The sequence below is a fragment of the Megalobrama amblycephala genome, linkage group LG1 (genome assembly GCF_018812025.1).
Source record: "Megalobrama amblycephala isolate DHTTF-2021 linkage group LG1, ASM1881202v1, whole genome shotgun sequence".
NCBI classification, from domain to species: domain Eukaryota; kingdom Metazoa; phylum Chordata; class Actinopteri; order Cypriniformes; family Xenocyprididae; genus Megalobrama; species Megalobrama amblycephala.
The window spans coordinates 30,440,783-30,461,015 of record NC_063044.1 but is presented as its reverse complement, the minus strand read 5'-3'; the positions used below and the strand labels follow the sequence as shown (position 1 = coordinate 30,461,015).

The 20,233-nt window shown below is 43.9% G+C and overlaps 3 protein-coding genes across 3 annotated transcripts; 2 read left to right on the top strand and 1 right to left on the bottom strand.

The window, feature by feature from the left end:
* Window positions 1-8,703: 8,703 nt before the first annotated feature.
* Window positions 8,704-10,979, top strand: LOC125249740 (microfibril-associated glycoprotein 4-like). Its single transcript, XM_048162104.1, has 6 exons — window positions 8,704-8,758; window positions 8,883-8,941; window positions 9,014-9,223; window positions 9,561-9,657; window positions 10,104-10,271; window positions 10,467-10,979. Exons 2-6 carry the CDS (start codon window positions 8,936-8,938, stop codon window positions 10,721-10,723), a joined length of 738 nt encoding a protein of 245 aa, XP_048018061.1. The 5' UTR covers window positions 8,704-8,758; window positions 8,883-8,935; the 3' UTR covers window positions 10,724-10,979.
* A 5,102-nt stretch (window positions 10,980-16,081) lies between these two features.
* On the bottom strand, window positions 16,082-19,818 carry LOC125249729. The gene is made up of 5 exons (XM_048162079.1): window positions 19,674-19,818; window positions 18,856-19,182; window positions 18,419-18,649; window positions 16,683-16,775; window positions 16,082-16,596 (listed from the first exon to the last, which is right to left on the bottom strand). The coding sequence occupies exons 1-5, from the start codon at window positions 19,714-19,716 to the stop codon at window positions 16,523-16,525; spliced, it is 768 nt and encodes a 255-aa protein (XP_048018036.1). The 5' UTR covers window positions 19,717-19,818; the 3' UTR covers window positions 16,082-16,522.
* Window positions 16,869-18,411, top strand: LOC125249733. Its single transcript, XM_048162093.1, has 2 exons — window positions 16,869-17,361; window positions 17,491-18,411. The coding sequence occupies exons 1-2, from the start codon at window positions 17,176-17,178 to the stop codon at window positions 18,037-18,039; spliced, it is 735 nt and encodes a 244-aa protein (XP_048018050.1). The 5' UTR covers window positions 16,869-17,175; the 3' UTR covers window positions 18,040-18,411.
* Window positions 19,819-20,233: the final 415 nt, after the last annotated feature.

Genomic DNA, 20,233 nt, shown 5'->3' with positions numbered 1-20,233 from the left:
TCTGCCATTATCGACCTAAATAACTTTCAGTGAGTCAGCTGTTACAGAAGGAGAAGTTGGTTCGTTTTGCAACCTGCTCAAATCACTTGTATCTTCTTTAGAAAACTTTAGCAATTAACCAGTAGACAGCAGAGATACTTCTGATACAGTGCAATTTAATGATGACAAAAGTAAAATGCACTAATTTAAAAACACTTAATTTTTCCAATATTCACTCAAAATGCATTTGAAACCAGAAATTGTGCATCTTTCCATTTACAAATCTAAATTTGACTCTGACATGCTGCTCAAAAGTCGGCCTGAGCACTGAGAAAAGTCTCAGTCCTATCTTCAGTCCAAACCTGGTTATTTCAACAGGGTTTTACATTTTAGAATAATCTGCCATTAGCTTAGACTCATACATTATCATTCTACATAATAACCAGGGTTTCAGCACGCTGTGATTACCTACGGTTTTACTCAAATTGGGGTGATGCAAAAATGAGTACACCCCACAACAAAAACTACTACATCTAGTACTTTGTATGGCCTCCATGATTTTTAATGACAGCACCAAGTCTTCTAGGCATGGAATGAACAAGTTGGCGACATTTTGCAACATCTATCTTTTCCATTCTTCAAGAATGACCTCTTTTAGAGACTGGATGCTGGATGGAGAGTGATGCTCAACTTGTCTCTTCAGAATTCCCCAAAAGTGTTCAATTGGGTTCAGATCAGGAGCCACATTTCTCATTTTCCAATGGGGGGGGGGGGGTTGGTATCACACACAGTTTCTGCCAATCTCATGTTAATCTTGAGTACCTACAGAGTAGTAGTGCATCCTTCATATCTCCAAAAAGTCTTTCGTTTGATCATATTTATAAAAGATACATACGCTGTACCGAGTCTTTCCGAAAACAGCCGAGCGCCTGGAGGCGTGTCGTGTGAGCGGAGCTAAAGACTCACGAGCACGCGCAGCTTTTGTCTGCAAGCTGTCAATGGTCAGATAAACAAATGTATTTAAACACACACAATTCACCATCGCATTATCCCTGGATAACTTTTGAATCACTATAATGAATATAGCATATAGTGAACGATGAATAATGATTTATGAATTCACTACATTCATGTTGTTTACATTAGGCGCCTATTGCCAACAAAACATTTGAAGCAGTTTTACTCTCCACCTGCGGTTCCGACTCATAACCGGGATCATTACAGCTGTGACCGCTCCATCTTTCAGTTTCAAACGATCTGTAAATCCAACGTAAAACTGGGCCTTGTTTATGAAACCATAAGCGCCGATCCCGAGGGCTCGAGCAGCCACAGAAAAACACGAGATATTCTCCATTCATTTTAACCAATAAAAAGTGATTGAAACTATCAGTTCCCTTTCAGTCGGTCACGTTCGACGTACGTCAGTAGTGACCGATGAATTGGGATATCGCTAGAGAGCCCTATCAGCTTCGAGTGAACTAAAACAAGCCAATGGAATTGGCGTGCGATATTTGCATAATGCGCACCGCCTCCGACAGGTGTATATAAATAGGAAGCAGATGCAATTGCACTCTGTCTTTCGCTTCGGAGCCAACAGTTGGTGTCCAGCTTCAGACTTCACAAGAGTGAAACTAAACAGCCTTGGAGATTCAGCGTCTGTTTGTGTTGGCATTAAGGCACAACAGCGAGGTCGCGAGCTTCCCGGGGAGCCTGAGCTAAGCTCTCAACTGCTGTTTTAACAGCAACTGAATTCCCATATAAAACGCAGTTGTATGTTGCGATTTGGGCCGGTTCCTCCCGGTGTGATCGGGGAGTGGTGTACCCGAACACATCGCGTCACTCCCTGTGTGCTTCAGCACGAGAGAGCTGACTCTTCCCCTTCTCAAAGAGCTTCACAGACAGACACTGCGTCTTTTTCAAGACGTCATTCTGTCTGTGCGTTTCTGGAGGCGGTCGTTTCCTATCCTCATTGACGGCCACAATCACTTTCTCTCATGTCTGCTTAGCGTGCTGAGACTGTGTTTGTGGGTGGTTCATATTCTCTTATGAGAATATGCCCACGTCGGCGAGTTGTTTGTCTCGCCTTTCTCGTAAGGGCTTGAGCGTTCAGCGCGCCGTGTGCCGTCGAGCTGCCGGCTGACAGCGCGCGTTGCCATGGCAACCCTGCGCGTTGTCTGGCGCTCTAGATGCACGGTCGAGACTCAAGCGCCTTTAATGAGGTGGAGTCCCCTCACTTATTCCCTGATCTAGTTTATTTTTCTGAATCAGAAAAATATTACTTTGGTTAATAAGCCTGGGTGACCAGAGGATCACAGTGGTGCAATACCCGCCGAGTCATTCTCCGTGGGCCCCCCACTCCTCTAATGCATCGCAAACATGCTGTGACTATGTCTGTGGGTGGTTCATGTTTAGTACAACATGGCCACGTCGGCGCCCAGTGCGCCGTGTGTCGTCCAGTTGGACAGCCACGTTCACTGTCCAACATGGCTGGTAGCTTCTGCATGGATTGCTGGTCCTTCTCATGAGGGACCTAGCGTCTTAGTCAGGGCTCCAGCAGAGGATCAGATGTCGACTGCTACATTGGAGAGAGTATTGGGCTCTGAACATGAAGATGATGCTGAGCGTCCCACAGTTGTTATGTGCTCATGCTGAATCAGATTCAGACTTGACAACCATGCTTTCCTGGGCCCCTGGGGGCGTTGTGCGACGCATACTCGCCTTGCCCCGCCCCTGTCTTTAGCCCGGACGTGCATGGAAAAACTTGGCAGTTTGTAGCCTCTTTGGTATCAAATATGGTACGCCAAAGGGGCCATAATCTTCATTACAAGTTTTTTCTCTCTCACTACCCTTTAGGGTGGGGTGGCAGTGCTACGGGCACACCACCTCTGCCCTGCATGGGTCTTGGCCCCTGGCAAGTCCGTGGTACGCCAAAGCACTCATTGCATGTGGGTAGTTCTGAGTCAGGGTTGAGCTACGCATGATCCAGGCCATAGCGCAGGCCCCTGGCCAGACAATGTCCACTGTGGTGGTCCGGAAACACCCCTGGCTAGTCTTGCTGGGATGTGTCGTTGTCAAAGTACACTTTCTCGACGCACTCATCTCACAAGCTGGCCTAAAACCCAGCCCGCTCCCCCCGCAGCCAAACCAGTTGGTTAGCAGGAGGCGGTCCTGGGGATATGGCGACCTGAAGCTGAACAGTTCTTTCCCCGGAGGAGGGCCGGAGTCCAGCGGTACCCACAAATAGAACTGTTATCTGATCCTCCAGGTCCCAAGAGGGTGTGGCTGGTAGTGTGCAAGGCCCCGCCTTGCCGCTCTCAGCCCTCTCTCACTTCTCCATCCAGGTTCCAGTGTGATGGTGCAGGCCGCGCCCCGTGCGCCGTCTCCCATACGCACTGCTGCCTCGCAGAGTCTGACCACACTCCGGGCCGCTTCCATGCCGTCCGAGTCGGGTCCCTGTACTCTGCCTCGCTGCCCCACCCCCGGTGCGTCTGTGGTGCCTTTGGTCCCACTGGCTCAGTGTCTGGAAGCGTGGATAGCGCTCCCCAGCCCGTCCAGCTGGTTCATTCGTACCATCAGACTCGGCTATGCGATTCAGTTCGCCCGGCATCCCCCGGTTTTCAGGGGTGTCCACTACACTCAGGTGTCACTGGACAATGCACCTGTTCTCCGGGCGGAGATTGCTGTCCTCCTGGCGAAGGATGCAATCGAGCCGGTCCCTCCAGCCGATATGAAGTCGGGGTTTTACAGCCCCTACTTCATTGTACCAAAAAGGGCGGTGGGCTACGGCCAATCCTGGATCTGCGCGTCCTGAGCCGGTACCTTCACAAGTTGCCGTTCAAGATGCTCACACAGAAGCGCATTTTCGAATGCGTCCGTCCCCAGGATTGGTTTGCAGCGATCGACCTGAAGGACGCGTACTTTCATGTCTCGATTCTGCCTCGTCTCAGACCCTTCTTACGGTTTGCGTTCGAGGGTCGAGCATATCAGTACAAAGTCCTACCCTTCGGGCTGGCCCTGTCACCCCGCGTCTTCACGAAGGTTGCGGAGGCGGCCATTGTTCCCCTCAAGGAACAAGGCGTTCGTATTCTCAACTATCTCGACGACTGGTTGATCCTGGCCAGCTCGCGAGAGCAGTTGTGCGAACACAGGGACATGGTTCTAGCTCACCTCAGCCGGTTGGGTCTTCGGGTCAACTGGGACAAGAGCAAACTCACCCCCGGGCAGAGGATCTCTTATCTCGGTCTCGAGCTAGACTCGGTCGCCCGGACTGCGCGCCTCACCGAGGAGCACGTCCAGTCGGTGTTGACCTGCCTGAGTATGCTCAAGCGCAGGACAGCGGCCCCACTGAAACTTTTTCAGAGGCTCCTGGGTCATATGGCATCTGCAGCCGCGGTCACGCCACTCAGATTGCTCCATATGAGGCCGCTTCAACACTGGCTCCGCGGCCGGGTCCCGAGATGGGCGTGGCAGCGCGGTACGCTCCGTGTCCCCGTGACACCGAGCTGCCGTCGCACCCTCATCCGGTGGTCGGACCCCTCATTCCTGCGGGCAGGAGTGCCCCTGGAACAGGTGTCCAGGCACGCTGTGGTCTCCACAGATGCCTCTGCCACCGGATGGGGGGCCACGTACAACGGGCATGCAGTGTCGGGTCTGTGGACGGGGCCTCAACTGCATTGGCATATCAATTGCCTGGAGTTGCTAGCAGTACGTCTTGCACTGGGCCGCTTCAAGAAGCTGCTGTCAGACAAGCACGTACTGGTCCGCTCGGACAGCACTGCGGCCGTTGCGTACATCAACCATCAAGGTGGTCTACGCTCCCGTCGCATGTCGCAACTCGCCCGCCATCTCGTTATGGAGTCAGAAGCATCTGAGGTCGCTTCATGCCATTCATGTCCCTGGTGTGCTCAACCGTGCAGCCGACGAGCTGTCACGGCAGCCTCCACTTGCGGGCGAGTGGCGGCTCCATCCCCAGGTGGTCCAGCTGATCTGGCAGCACTTCGGCGAGGCCCAGGTAGACCTGTTTGCTTCCCCAGAAACTGCCTACTGCCAGTGGTTCTATTCCCTGACCGGCGGCACGCTCGGCACGGATGCCCTGGCACACAGCTGGCCCCCGGGTCTGCGCAAATATGCGTTTCCCCCAGTGAGCCTTCTCGCACAGCTCCTGTGCAAGGTCAGGGAGGACGAGGAGCAGGTCTTGTTAGTGGCTCCGTATTGGCCCACTCGGACCTGGTTTTCGGATCTGATGCTTCCACGACAGCCCCACCTTGGCCGATTCCTCTGAGGAAGGACCTCCTGACTCAGAGACGGGGCACCCTATGGCACCCGCATCCCGACCTGTGGAACCTCCGCGTGTGGTCCCTGGACGGGATGCGGAGGTTCTGAGTGATCTCCCGCAAGCGGTCGTAGACACCATCACTTCCGCTAGAGCTCCTTCCACGAGGAGCCTCTATGCGCTAAAGTGGAACCTGTTCGTTGAATGGTGGTCCTCTCGCTGAGAGGACCCCCGATCATGCTCGGTCAGATCTGTGCTTTCCTTCCTGCAAGAGGGCTTGGAGCGAAGGCTGTCTCCCTCCACCCTCAAGGTGTATGTCGCCGCTATCGCTGCACATCACCATGCAGTTGAGGGTAAGTCCCTGGGGAAACATGATCTGATCGTCTGGTTCCTGAGGGGGGCGAGGAGACTGAATCCTTCTCGCCCTTCCTCCATACCCTCTTGGGATCTGACCCTGGTTCTTACATCTCTCCGGGGTCATCCCTTCGAGCCTCTGCAGTCAGTCGAGTTAAAAGTACTGTCTCTCTAGACCGTCCTCCTGGTTGCACTGGCTTCGCTTAAGAGGGTAGGGGATCTGCACGCATTTTCGGTCGACGAATCGTGCCTAGAATTCGGGCCCGGTGACTCTCACGTCATCCTGAGACCCCGGCCCGGATATGTGCCCAAGGTTCCTACCACTCCCTTCTGAGATCAGGTAGTGAACCTGCAAGCGCTGCCCTCGGAGGAGGCAGACCCAGCCCTAGCTTTGCTCTGTCCCGTCCGCGCTCTGCGTGTGTACGTGGACAGAACGTGAAGCTTCAGGACCTCAGATCAGCTCTTCGTCTGTTACGGAGGCCAGCAGAAGGGAAAGGCTGCCTCCAAGCAGAGGATGGCCCACTGGATAGTGGATGCCATCGCCTTGGCGTACGATTCCCAAGGCGTGCCTTGTCCGCTTGGGTTGAGAGCCCACTCCACCAGAGGAGTGGCCTCTTCCTGGGCGTTGGCTCATGGCGCCTCGCTGACAGATATCTGTAGAGCTGCGGGCTGGGCGACACCTAACACGTTCACTAGATTCTATAGCCTACGTGTAGAGCCGGTATCTTCCCGTGTACTCGCTTCCACTAGCCGGTAGACGTGTTGAACCCGCTCTAAGTGTCGGCTTGCAATGCCATTCCCGCCCCCTGGGCTGGATACGTGCATCTATTGACTCCAGTCGTGTTCCCCACTTGGCGAACCCTGTCGAGTTCCTCCGCCTCCCCCTTCGGCTCGGACATTGCGGAGTGTGTGATGCCAGGCCAACATCCGTCCCTGACGTTGTCTGTTGGCTGGGTTCCATATGTCGTGACTCCTCTACGTGAGCGGTCCCATATGTGTAATTGTCCACGGTTTAAAACTCCCTACGGCGAGTCCGTGTCTTTCCCTTAGCAGAGCCAGCTCTGCTGTCACCTGTCAGATGAGTCTCCCCCTACCCAGGTGGAGCCATCCCAGGGACTCCATATGCGTACTGCCCCCCGGGCCAGTCCATATGTGTATTCTCCACGTAAACTCCTCCCCCATTGGGTAGGTAGTGGCCTCCGCAGCGTCCCCTACGGGTTCGCTTCCCCAGTGTAGTCTAGTTTACTTAGTGGGTATGTCGGAACAGCAGTAGACTCTCTCGGCGTAAGCTCGCCCCCTTCACCGTCCCAATTGGTGCGACGGGTGGCTAGAGCTTGCACTGGGCACTGGAAGGGGTTTCGTAACTGTGGCGCTTTATTTGGGATCCCAATTCGTCGGTCACTACTGACGTACGTCGAACGTGACCGACTGAAAGGGAACGTCTCGGTTACGTATGTAACCCTCGTTCCCTGAAGGAGGGAACGGAGACGTACGTCCCGTCGCCACAGTTTCTGTACCCTCGCTGTTGTGCGGACACCAGTTGTCTCCTCAGCGAAAAACAGAGTGCGACTGCATCTGCTTCCTATTTATATACACCTGTCGGAGGCGGTGCGCATTATGCAAATATCGCACGCCAATTCCATTGGCTTGTTTTAGTTCACTCGAAGCTGATAGGGCTCTCTAGCGATATCCCAATTCGTCTGTCACTACTGACGTACGTCTCCGTTCCCTCCTTCAGGGAATGAGGGTTACATACGTAACCGAGACGTTTCTATGGTTATTTTAGTAACAAATATCAAGAGCGCATCAATGTAATGCGTGAGCACAAAACTCTCAGCTCCACTTAACGCTGGGTTCTTTGGGAAGCAAGGTTATCTTTCCCTCACAACCAAAAACACACTGGTTTGGGTGCCCGTACAAGAAATTATGACCTATATGATGTCACACAGCCCCATACTCGACAAAAAGACTGCAAAGTTTATGAGGATTTGGAAGAGTATTTTTGGCACAGAAATACTCTGTCATACGTCCAACTCGTGTTTTGAAACTTTGGCCAAGTTTAGCATGAGAATCCAACTCTTTAACAGTGTAAATAAGTCAGAATGCATGAAATAGCATTACACCCCCCTTTAAGGTTTCCATAACATAGTTATGAATGGACTTGGATGGATTCTTTTGCTCCTGCATCTAAAGGGTCCTAAAGAATTTGTATGGCGGTTGGGCTTAAAAAATAGAGAAGAGTCTCAAGATGGGTGAAGAGCATAAACTGCCTGTGGACCAATGTGAAGTCCTTCCTGTGCTTGAGGTGTCTGACCGTTGTCCTGGCATCCTTATCTGATAGTGTTGGACATTTGTTTGGGCTAGTCCACCAAGATCCAATCAAAATGTAGCCAACCTTTCTCTACTGTTGTAACCTGCCATAAACTGGGCCTGGAATGAGCTGTTCACTACAAAATACCCATGTAGTCTGAAGAAATACACTGCAAGGAAATATGCGATCACAATGGAAAGAGTTGAGGGATTATGGCTCAAAACGTGGACATGAAGTATTTTATTCTTGTTTGTGAACTGCAGGATAAAAGGACGAAGACATCAGCAAGTTTCTTTAGTGTCTCTCTCAAACTAATGAAAACTGAACACGTCCAGGTCTGCCCTCCTCGCCACACTATTAAACCCTATCCAGATTAGTCCCCTTGAGATTTCAATGAGTTTTACATGCTGACTCAATAATGGCATCAATCAGAACCAGACAGCATAAAAATACCAAGCAATTATGATACATTAAAGCATAACAGTAACACTAATTAAATGTGTAATCAAATGTAAAGTATAACATCATGGTAAAGTCTTTTGAAGGATCATCAGATGATGACTGAGTGACAGCAGCTCCATCAGTAGAACTGCTTGGAAAGTAGAGTTTCATTGTAATGAAGATGAAATTTTTGTTGTTGAAACTGTTACAAGTTTTGAAACAAATGTATCTTTTGATTCCCCCAGAGATGATAAAGCAGGTTGCAAAACAAAATGAAATGGTCAAAATGTTCCTCCTCCTTTTTTATTTTTTTATTTTGTAAATGCTTGATACAGAGGAGGAGCCTGACAATCAGAAAGATATTTAAAGATGCATCTGTTGCCTGAACATTCACAGATACGGTGAGTTTTATTTATGGTCATTTTGAATATTATGCAGATCTCATGAAATATATATATGATACAGTTTCTTTCTTCCGTTCATGTCATAACAATAAGGATTTCATTTGTCTGAACTGTATTTCAGGAGCAAATCCCACTGAATCCTCTGAGCTGAACCTCTGAAGAAACTTCTCAAACATGATTGTGAGTTTTTGTGTGTAAGAATGTAAGTAAGATTTAGTCAGACATCAAACATCAGTTGTGTGTCTCTCTCAGGTGTTGCTGTGTTTGTCCGCGGTGTTTCCCGTGTTGATGGGGACTGAAGTGGTCAACTCTAATTGCTTTCTTGCCACTGACTGCTCTGATGTTTATTCAAGTGGGAAAAATGACAGTGGCGTGTACACCGTCTCCTCAATAGATGGACCGGTGCAGATCTACTGTGACATGATCCCCAGCGGAGAAAATCACAGCAAAGGCCACTGGACGGTAAGAGTTTCAATCTGAGCAAGAGTGTTTTATCTCAAGACCTTATTTTATTAGCAGCGTGAATGAAACCATTTGCATATTTTATTGTAACATATACTCTTATCAAAATTGTCACCTAGTGCTTTTATTTGTGCTCTTTTATTTGACTTATACAGTATCTGATGAAATAGTTTCATAAAAGACTGTCACACATTTGGTGACTCAGGAATTTACATTTGTTGCTAAAGAAAGCCTGTTAACTTTAAAAATAAAAGCTTTTTTGATGCTTTACACCCTGAACATTTAAAAAAGATGAATGATGGAAAAGTGATAAATGAATGATTTATGAATGTTTCAGGTGATTGTCAGGCGAATGGACGGTGAGGTGAATTTCTACAGGCCATGGGACAGTTATAAACGGGGTTTTGGTAATAAAGAAGGAGAATACTGGCTGGGTGAGTGTTTTTGTGATGTTTTGGGCACACATTAAGGGGCCGTTTACATGACACTGTTTTCTAAAAACTAAAACAGAAAACTTTTAATGCGTTTTTGCTGCTCATTTACACAACAACAGCATTTTGAGGGCCTGCAAATGCAAGCTTTGAAAATGGATTTCAAAGAGAAAGTTTTTGAAAATGACACAGTTATCATCTCCATGTAAACCTCAAAAACATGAATTTGTGAAAACAGTGACGTGATGCAAAGTCACATCACCAACTACTGGCCTGGCGGCATATAAAGGGTTTTTAGTCATTTTGTGGATCCGTGTGTATGCAAAAAAATGCAAAAGAAAACATCATTGTCATGTGACCGTACCCTTAATCTGGACCATAGTATAAATGCAGATTTATTTGGGCATTAGTTAGCCTATTAAACCAGTTTCATTTCATGTTTTCAACAGGTCTAGAGTTTATTCACCTGCTGACACGCAGGAATCGGTATAAACTGAGAGTAGATCTGGAGGACTTTGATGGGACGAAGGCTTACGCTGTGTACGAGTCCTTCTCTGTGGACGCCGAGTCTGATGGGTACAAACTGCATGTCAGCGGCTTTGTAAATGGAGGAGCAGGTAAAAAAATCTACAAATGTTTAATTTTCCTGTTCTCAATTGTGTGACTCTAATGGATTATTGTAATGAAGGAGGAAGAGAATGCTTTAAACCATGTTTAAACTAATGCTTTTTTAAAAAAAAGTTATTTTATTTAAAAAAAAACTAAAAGCAGTTTATTTTATTTGTCTAAATGAAAGTTTCTCCTTTCTGCAGGTGACTCTTTGAGTTACCACAATGGAATGAAGTTCTCCACCTTTGACAAAGACCAAGACATTTGGAGTGATAACTGTGCTTTAAAACACTCTATGGGAGGGTTTTGGTACAAAACTTGTGATCACACAAACCCCACTGGTCTGTATTTGTGGGGGAAAGAGGGTAGCGCTTCGGTTATTTCGACCAACTGGTACTACTGGAAGAACAACAGGAAATCTCTGAAGGCCATCACCATGAAGATCACACGTGTGATGTAGACCAGGGGTTACAAATGCTTCACGACTGCAGCTTGTGCACATATATCCACAACTATTATGCATTCATGTGGATCTTTCTTAAAATATGGTGACCAGCATGTCCCATCAGCTTTCAGTGAGGGAAAATTGCACATAAAATAATAATTTGACCTCAACCGTCCTTTTAAATAAAAATGCATTGAAATTGGGTTCATGACTTTTCTACATGCTTTGTGTGCTTGGATTTTGAAGCAATAAAGGTTTATTCTCAAAGCAATATGTTGTTTTTGTGTGTTTTATGTATCAACTAAATAGGCAATACTCATGTGGGCTTCATATATGAATTAGGAAAATGTTTTATTTTGGGACAATTTAAGACCTCTTGAAGACCAAGTAAATAAAACCAAACTGAAAGGAACATAATATATCAATGTGTTCATAAACATAGGGAGCAGAAAATTAGTTGTATAAACAGTTTGAAAATGCAACTTCCAACAGATCTCCATTATATTTGAATTAATTTTACAAAAAAGCAAGACTATGTAAATAACATCTACTGCAAAAAAAGCTGTTCTTCCTCAATATTTTTGTCTTGTTTTAAAATCAAGATGCATTGGAAAGCAAAAAGACAAAAGATAACAAGTGTTGTTTGCCGAGAAACTGATCAAAATGAAGTGAGTTTATGATTACCCTTAAGGAACAAAAATATATGGGAATATACTGCAAAATGTAATGCAATATATTAAATACTACATTTCCATATATGGGAAACTAATGCTTATATTTTTCAATATACTGCAATGCATTGACTATGTATAGCTATATATTGATAAAACAAAAATATTTAGAAATGAAGACAAGAATAGCATTACATGTAATATTCATACAATTTTATCCTTTATTATGTACATACAGTGCTCAGTGTAAATGAGTACACCCCCTTTGAAAAGTAACATTTTAAACAATATCTCAGTGAACACAAAAACAATTTCCAAAATGTTGACAAATCTAAATTTAATATAACATCTGTTTAACTTATTTTAACTTATAACATGAAAGTAAGGTTAATAATATAAGTTAGAGAACAAAATTTTCAGTTTTACTCAAATTAGTGTGATGCAAAAATGAGTACACCTCACTGAAAGTCTCTGGAGCAAAGCTACATTTTAGACTACAAATGTCTAATTTAACAAGAATTCAACCACAGGTGAGTCTAATTATTCATTACACAGGTGTCCAGCAGACAGTTGACTATAAAAGGGTGTTAAACCCCCATTTCATGCTGTCAGCAATGGCACCACATGGAAGAGAAATGTCACAATAATTTCTTTACAGCAGAAAGGTGAAGGCTACAAGAAGATACTTATCAGGCAGAATATTGTAGCAAAAGTGGTACAAAAATTTCAAAAAGATTTCACAGAGACGTCCAGGTCGTCCACAGAAGTTAACACCTCGACAGGAGCGTCTTCTGATGAGAAGGGTTGAAGAAAATCGTCATGCAAGTTCACTGCAGTTAAAGAAGTAGAAAGACAAACTGGGGTGACTATTTCCCCACGAAAGAAGCCTCTCCTAAAGCGCAGGCACAAAAAAGGCCGCCTAGAGTTTGCCAGGGCCCATGCTGACAAAGATGAAGACTACTGGGACTCTATACTCTGGAGTCATGAGACAAATGTTTTTGGAACTGATGGCTTCAAAACTGTGTGGCGTCGCAAAAGTGAGGAATACAAAGAAAAATGCATGGTGCCTACAGTGAAACATGGTGGTGTCAGTGTCCTTATGTGGGGCTGCACGAGTGCTGCTGGTGTCAGGAGCTGCATTTCATTGATGGCATCATGAATTCACAGATGTACTGCTCTATACTGAAAGAGAAGATGCTACCATCACTCCGTGCCCTTTTCCAACATGACAATGGGTCTCATTCATGAAACATTCGTAAATATATGAGTAAATAAGTGGTGAGAGTCTTCATCCAGTGAGACAATAACAGCTGCTGCGCGCCCTGAGTCTCCATGCCAGAGAGAGGAAAGCAGATTTACCAAGTTCGAGTCTCTAGAGAGGAAGAAGACGGTTATATTCTTCTTTACATGGGTTCACGAGAGCACTGTGACTGTTAGTCCTCTTTTAAAGAGTTAATTCACCCAAAAATGAAAATTCTGTCATTAAGGTTTTTTTATCCTTTATCCCATTGAAAGCAACGAAATTACCACAATTACCACATTACCACATCTGGACAATTACATGTCCAGAAAAGTAGTAAAAACATTGTTAAAATAGTCAGATGTAAACATGGACATGTGTAACAACTGCGTAACAGATTGACAGGGAAGAGGAAAAATGTTGAATAAAGTCATTATTTTTGTTTTGTTTGTTGCGCACAAAAAGTATTATTGTCACTTCATAAAATTATGTTGACTATTTAACCGAGGTTTTTACTACTTTTCTAGATATTGAATGTGGAAATAAAGTTGCAGTCTATCGGAAGTCAGTCCGCTCTCGGATTTCATCAAAAATATCTTAATTTGTGTTCTGAAGATGAACGAAGGTCTTACAGGTGTGGAACGGCATGAGGGTGAGTAATTAATGACAGAAATTTCATTTTTGTGTGAACTAACCCTTTAATGCAGCACATAAACACACACTGCCAGAAGGTAACCACTTGCCTACTTAAACTTTGTAACACTGCCCTCTAGCGGGACGTTGCTGCAGCAATAAACGCAGATATAATTACTTCAATAGACTGTATGCACATGCATATACTACAAAATCAAACATTTGCAACAAGGTTAAGCTCATGAGAGCAAACCTTCACTTCAAGGTTAATCACATAGTATTTCTTTTGCACTTTATTCCTTTTTTTATTCATGGTAATTATTTAGTAAAGTTGATTTACTCTTGTTGATCTTTTTGTTTATAAAATACACTCATGTCTTCCTTGTGCTGATAATACAGAAGAGGCAAATCATTACATTTTTGAATGGCTGTTAATGGATAAAGATGTTCTTTGCAGTCAGATGAAACATCACACAGCTCACAAACACTCTCAGAATCAATGCAACACAATCACCTATTAGAATGAGTAAATTATGAATCTAGAAAGAGATATTATATAGATTCATGGATCACTGGAGAGAACAAACCCAAAGCAGAATGAAATGCTATCTTGATTTGAACAAAGACAGCTCAGCTAAATATCTCTTCTATGTCAGAGACATTATTTCAAGCTCGAGTTGTTCTTGCATTTTCCACAGACGTTTCTGGTGTGAAGGTAAAAAGGAAGTACATATACACTGCTTTGCAGAAAGGAGGAAGTTAACTAATGTCTGGCACATCAAGTCCAAAGATGATCAAAGAACTGACAAGAAGTGAAACTCAATAGAACGTTCCATTGCAGCACCGGCGCCCAGCCGCAGCCCTACGCTTCAGCCATTTTTCTGTGAAAGGCAGCGAGTCAGCAGTGCACTAGATTCTATGGCAATATCAGCTGCTTTGTTAAAAAAAAAAAGTACCTTAAAGCTGAAATCCATCCTGAATGATGACAACACAGAATAAAACACTATCACTAGTGATCATCAAATCCTTTTAACCGTTTATTTTACAGACTTTGTGTTTAAGTCTTCCACTTTTTTCACAAAACCTTTGCTCTCTAGAAACCCAGTCAGTTTGGGTTAAAATTCTTTGAAGTTCAAATATTAGCATTATAAACACTGAATTAACACCAACATATGAAATTAAATTAAGGACATGCATCAGAAAAATTGGGAATGTTGGACAATAAATATATATAACAAAATATCAGCTTGACAGTAAACTGTTTTTGCAGTGTTGTCTTATATTAATGTCCGCAAGGTGTAAACATAAAAATATGTTCAATAAGGTCATTATGTTTGTAGAGATTACTATTACTATTACTCAGTCTGAAATATTTATTGTACGTTTTAATCCGCTTGTACCGAACAATGAACTGAACAAACAGAGGGCAAGATATACAAAAGATAATGGACTCAAACAGGTGTGTGCTAATTAGTCATATAATGAATAATCATGGAAACAAATGACAAACAGGAACATAAGATTAAAGAAACAGGAAACAAAGATGAGCAAACTAAAAGTCCTTGAAAATGAAACCAAAACAAATTGAACTGAGCATAATTGTGACATAACTCGAAAATCACATCCACGCGCAGTAAAGTCCAAATGAGGAAAGTTGGGTGGGGGCTCTGGAGGAGGATGAGGGGATGATGAAGGAAGAGGCTGATGGTAGGTGGAGCTAGGGAGGCAAGGATAGGAAGAGTAGCCAGGTGAGAATCCAAAGTGCAGACAGGATGAAAGAAAGCCCATGGCGGAGTTGATGGAGGGAGGAGCCATGGTGGAGTTTTGGCTGATGACATCAGAGTGACTGACGGAGATGAGGCCAATGGAGAGCAGATGGGACTGGGCGACACAGATGGTCCTGAGGGTGAGTAAAGCTTGGGCTAATTTTCATTTGAAAGTGAACTAATCCTTTAAAGGGGACCTATTATGCCCCATTTTACAAGACATAAAATAAGTCTCTGATGTTCACAGAGTGTGTATGTGAAGTTTTAGCTCAAAATACCCACAAATAATTTTTTACAGCATGTTAAAATTGCCATATTTTGGGGCTGAGCAAAAATGCACCGTTTCAGTGCGGGCCCTTTAAATGCAAATGAGCTGCTGCGCTCAGCCTAAGAGGGCGGAGCTTCAAGAGCTGATTCTCCAGTGTCAGGATTCAGTCAGGACGCACTTTAATGTCAAAAACTGCGAATACATGCTGCATGGAGATATACTGCAGGTATAGTTATATTACAGTTTTAACTTATATTGTCTTCTTGTTTTTACCCACTATATTAGCACAAGCCAGTTGTACCGGACCCCGTTCGACTTTACCAATGAGTTTTATGACGTTTATTGTACTTCACATAAAATATGAAGCATCCGTTTTCACTCTAGAAAATCACTTTAAGAGCTTAATAAAACACAGTGCAAGTGTGCATTAAAATATTATCCATAAACTCTCTCTCTCTCTCCCTTGCATTATCATCAACATACACAGAAACACTCGTTACAACTAACAGTGAACAAATATATAAAGACCTTATGCCTTTTTGGGTGGTGCTTAATAAAGTGGTAAACTTTATATCCGTAAATCAACTCCGATGAACTGTAATAAAGTGCTCTCACCTTCATTACTGCCGTATCCAGTATCACTCTGGAGACTGTAAGCTGGATCACAAACTGATCTATCCTTGAGTAACACATTTTTAGCACAACCTCTGTTTTGTATTGTCCTTTTCTTTTGACATTCGTTCACAAAGTCCGGTGTGAAATGATTCATGCAGACATAAACGAATTTCAGTAGACTTGAGGGAGCATTTTCTTCGAAAACAAAAATGAATTCACCACGTCTTCAGAGGCTCAGATTTAGGGAGTAAATGAAGAGAGTTATGTGGATTAATCCATCCAGCTACAGAACACCTAAAATGCTTGGGAGACGTTCTCATCAGTGAATGGCAAACTGTAAACTCGCTGTGAACTCGCTCAGGGCGGTTCTGTTATAATGACAAGGATCTTGTGAAGAAAAATGCATGGATGTGGCAAATTACTCAAAAGCAATCTTTGGGAACAGTTTTGAACAGTTAAACATCTAAACAGACACTGTAAATGAAATCAACCAAAGCCAACAGACTAAAGTAAAAGACCGAATGACTCCAGATGTGTAAAATAAATGTTGGATGGATGTGAAAGTCTTGGCCGTTCTGAAGTGATTTCTCATAGATGTGATGAGATCTGCTGCTGCTCTCATCAATCTTCTGCTGTGTGTTCATGTCCTTCTCTAAATCTGCTCATTCTCACTTGTGGAACTTCCTGTTTCTTTCCTAAAATCATCAGATTCTCATCATCATCTTCACACTCTTAATATTTGCATGTCAAATCCATAATGATGATAATAAATGTCTCTGACCTGATGTGTGTCTCATGTAGATGTGAAAACCTCCTAACAGACCCAACAGAAACATCATCTGAAAACACCAGACCAGAACATGCACCACAGACTCTGAAAACAACACAGACACACCAATTAATCAATCAATCAATCAATCAATCAATCAATCAATCAATCAATCAATCAATCAGTTAACACTAGAAGTCCCAGAGATTTGTAACCCTCCTTTAGCCAAGTGGATGCTAACTGGCTAGTCTTTTGGCTATCATTAGCATCAATTCATGTGTAAATATGGTCATTACCTGAGCAATCTGCAGGGGGGTTGGGGGTGTGTGTGTGAATGGTTGCTGGTGGCTTGTTTGTATGTGTGGGGGAGGGAGGGAGGGCTGCAAAAAGCAGAGAACTTGATTGACCATGTCTCACATTGGCATGTAGGGTCTTGCCTAGGTGTAAACAGGTATGAATTAGCACATCTAATTGCATGCATGTAGTGTAGTGATGTAATGTAGTGATGAGGCTGATGGAACCATTCCTAGACAAGGGCAGAAATGTTACCACGGACAATTTCTTCACATCGCTGTCACTTGCGCATAAACTTCTTAGCCGGAAAACCACCATCCTCGGCACAGTCAACAAGATTCGCCGGGAAATCCCTCAATCCGCTAGACACACAGATCGCAATGAATTCACCACTCAGGTATGTTGCAGGTCTTTTGTGGTTCTATGTTTATGTGTTTCTAATTTTTAGAATCAACACCGCCAAGTGTGTCATTGTGTCATTGTGTGTAAAAGTGCTATGAAAATAACAATTTATCTTATTTATTAGGTGTTTTCAACCACTGCTGCTACGCTGACGGCATATGCGCCCAAACGGAAGAAGACCGTCTACATTCTTAGCAGCATGCACAGCGTGATTCAGACTGATAATACCACCAAAAGGAAGCCAAACACTGTCACCCTTTACAACACCACAAAGTGCGGCGTGGATGTGATGGACCAGATGTTGTGGGAGTACACTGTCCGCACAGGGACACGGCGCTGGCCAGTTGCCGTGTTCTATAACATGATTGACATGGCAGCACTGAATGCACATGTGCTGTATCAAGCATGCACCGGAAGGCAGGAAAGACGGGTGGACTTCCTGGTGGAGCTTGCAAGAGAGTTGTCTAACTCTCATATGTGTGCGAAGAAGGCAAGAAAAGAACAATTGCTTCGGACACAACCCTCCACACCTAGCCCTGGAAAAAGAGCCATGTGTCAGGTCAAACACCAATGCAAGAACAATCATGCCACTGTGCGATGTGTTCACTGCTACAGTTACACATGTGGTAAATGCAGACGGGAGATACCATGGCAGTGCCAGGATTGTGAGTGATTGCTGGAATGTACTCACTCACTTTTTAATATTATTTGTAAATATGTGTACAAATGGTTGGTTTCTTTATTTTATTTTGTACTATTTTTATCAATAAATCTCAGCAACAAAGGAAAAAAAAAGAAATGTGTGTTGATTTCTCCCTAAGATGGCAAAGTGAAACACAAGTTTCCTTGAAGTGGCTCAGCATGGCCCCACATTGTTTACATAACAAAAGCAACTGTTCACAGCTGATTAAGGATATTAGCCTAAAGCCTTCCAGCCCATCGGCTGTCCTGCGGGTTTTATAGGTAGAAAAGCCAAATGGCTGCTCTCTGGGACTTCTAGTGTTAATCTATATGAGTTGATTATATCTGTAGATGAACAAAAATCATCTCACCAGGACAGTGTTTTACACTAATGGTCTTCTGTCGGTGACTGACGTGGTTCTTCATGATGCAGCTGATGTTTCCATCAGTTCCCTCATCCAGATCAATGATGTTTCCATCCATCAGTGGATCCCCATTCAGAGTCCAGCTGAAGAGGAGCAGATCTCCATCAGAGGAGCAGGATGCCCTCATCACCCCACTGGAGGAGCAGATGATTGACACTTCCACTGAGCCAATAGGAGCTGGAGGGAGGGACACATGACAGTCACATGACAAACACAGCAGAATGCCATCCTACACTACTCCTATATTCCTGGAGTATGTAGTGAGTTTACTGTGTGTTACATGAATAAAAACCTTCACAGAGATTCATCTGATTGATTTGCATGAGAGTGAGATCTTTGGAGAACATGAGATTGTAATGAGTCTGATGAGAGAGTTACTGTACCTTCAACAATCACTGGAAGATCTGCAGATCTTTCTGTGCCATCTGAGTCTTCGAGTCTTAAAGTGTAAGTCCCTGAATCTGCTCTGATCACACCGTTTATTATCAGAATCCCTTTATAGACTGACACTTCAGGTCTTTTATTAAAAAGATCACATTCCTTCATCATGTCATTTTTTACTCTACAAACTGGATCATCTGAGTTGAAGTTTATTATCTTTAGTATCTTCAGGTCATATCTACTAGTGTCCACCATCAGCAGATTGAGTTTGTGTCCCAGAGCTGCGTAACAGGGATCTGACTGATTAAAACTGCAGTTAACCTCCAGACCTGAAGAACAAAACACACACACACAGAGACGGAGAAAGAGAAAGAGAGCTATAAGACAGGAAAAGCAGCCGAACCATGTGATGAGGTGTGAAAACAAGAATAGAATTGCGGGTAAATTTCTTAAAATAAAATGTTAGCTTAGTTTTCAGACTCATTAAAAGGTAAAGTAACAAGTTTTAATCAATCAGAGAATGATATTTGAATTTTCTGGTATGGAAGTACAAAAACACCTGTTACACTTTGTCCATGAAGACCATATGCAGAATATAATTTTGATTTCATGGGTCTTTAACACAGACGGTGACTGTTAATGAGACTTAAACACTGACATCTAACGTATCATAAAACTCCATTAATACACACTGTTAAGACCAGAAAACACCATGTCTAGATCCTGCGGATGTTTTTGGACATACTCTTAATGTAATATTACAGTGTTTTTATTGTTAGAGCTTCATCATTAGATGAGTTTGATCTGAAAGTCGACTCACATGCAGCAGTTTTCAGCAGCATCAGTCCAAAGATGAGCTTCATTTCTCTAGAGTCCAGAAGAGCCCAATAATCCAGCCGAAGAGAGAAGATGCTGCTTCAGTCACACAATCAAGATCTGCTGACCTTGATTGTGTGACCCACTTATCTGTGCTCTTGATATATTCAGACTATTGTACACTTCTGAGAGAAGAGGAAGTTCACATTGTTTACTGGAGAAGCTCAAGCACGAGGATAAAAAAATAACGCAATCGTTTCTTTTCTACCCTGCTATCTATCGGTTTTCCATCGACTATTGCTTCTGGAGTTTTTCATATTAATGAAGACATTATCATGTTAATAAGCTGTTTTTGTCACCCATTGGTTATTTTTTATAACCACAGGATCCAAAATTAACACTTGACAAGCATCGACCGTGGTTTGGTAGTGCATAGTATAAAAACATTGATAACTAACAAACATCTACTAAAACTTTACCCACGTTTGAATCTGTCACGGTGGCACACAAAAACAAGATGGTAAGGATCCAAGTGCAGCGTACTTTATTAAAGGGTAATCCAAA

What these genes read in the sequence shown, in the direction of transcription:
- LOC125249740 (XM_048162104.1), top strand. An exon ending in AGAAGGAGAATACTGGCTGG is followed by an intron (nt 9,658 to 10,103) that starts GTGAGTGTTTTT and finishes TGTTTTCAACAG; the next exon opens with GTCTAGAGTTTATTCACCTG. An exon ending in CTTTGTAAATGGAGGAGCAG is followed by an intron (nt 10,272 to 10,466) that starts GTAAAAAAATCT and finishes TCCTTTCTGCAG; the next exon opens with GTGACTCTTTGAGTTACCAC.
- LOC125249733 (XM_048162093.1), top strand. Translation starts at nt 17,176, where the DNA reads ATGAGGCTGATGGAACCATTCCTAGACAAGGGCAGAAATGTTACCACG. An exon ending in GCAATGAATTCACCACTCAG is followed by an intron (nt 17,362 to 17,490) that starts GTATGTTGCAGG and finishes CTTATTTATTAG; the next exon opens with GTGTTTTCAACCACTGCTGC.
- LOC125249729 (XM_048162079.1), bottom strand. Translation starts at nt 19,716, where the DNA reads ATGAAGCTCATCTTTGGACTGATGCTGCTGAAAACTGCTGCAT. An exon ending in GCTGCTGAAAACTGCTGCAT is followed by an intron (nt 19,183 to 19,673) that starts GTGAGTCGACTT and finishes TTTGTTCTTCAG; the next exon opens with GTCTGGAGGTTAACTGCAGT. An exon ending in CTACATGAGACACACATCAG is followed by an intron (nt 16,597 to 16,682) that starts GTCAGAGACATT and finishes TGATGATTTTAG; the next exon opens with GAAAGAAACAGGAAGTTCCA.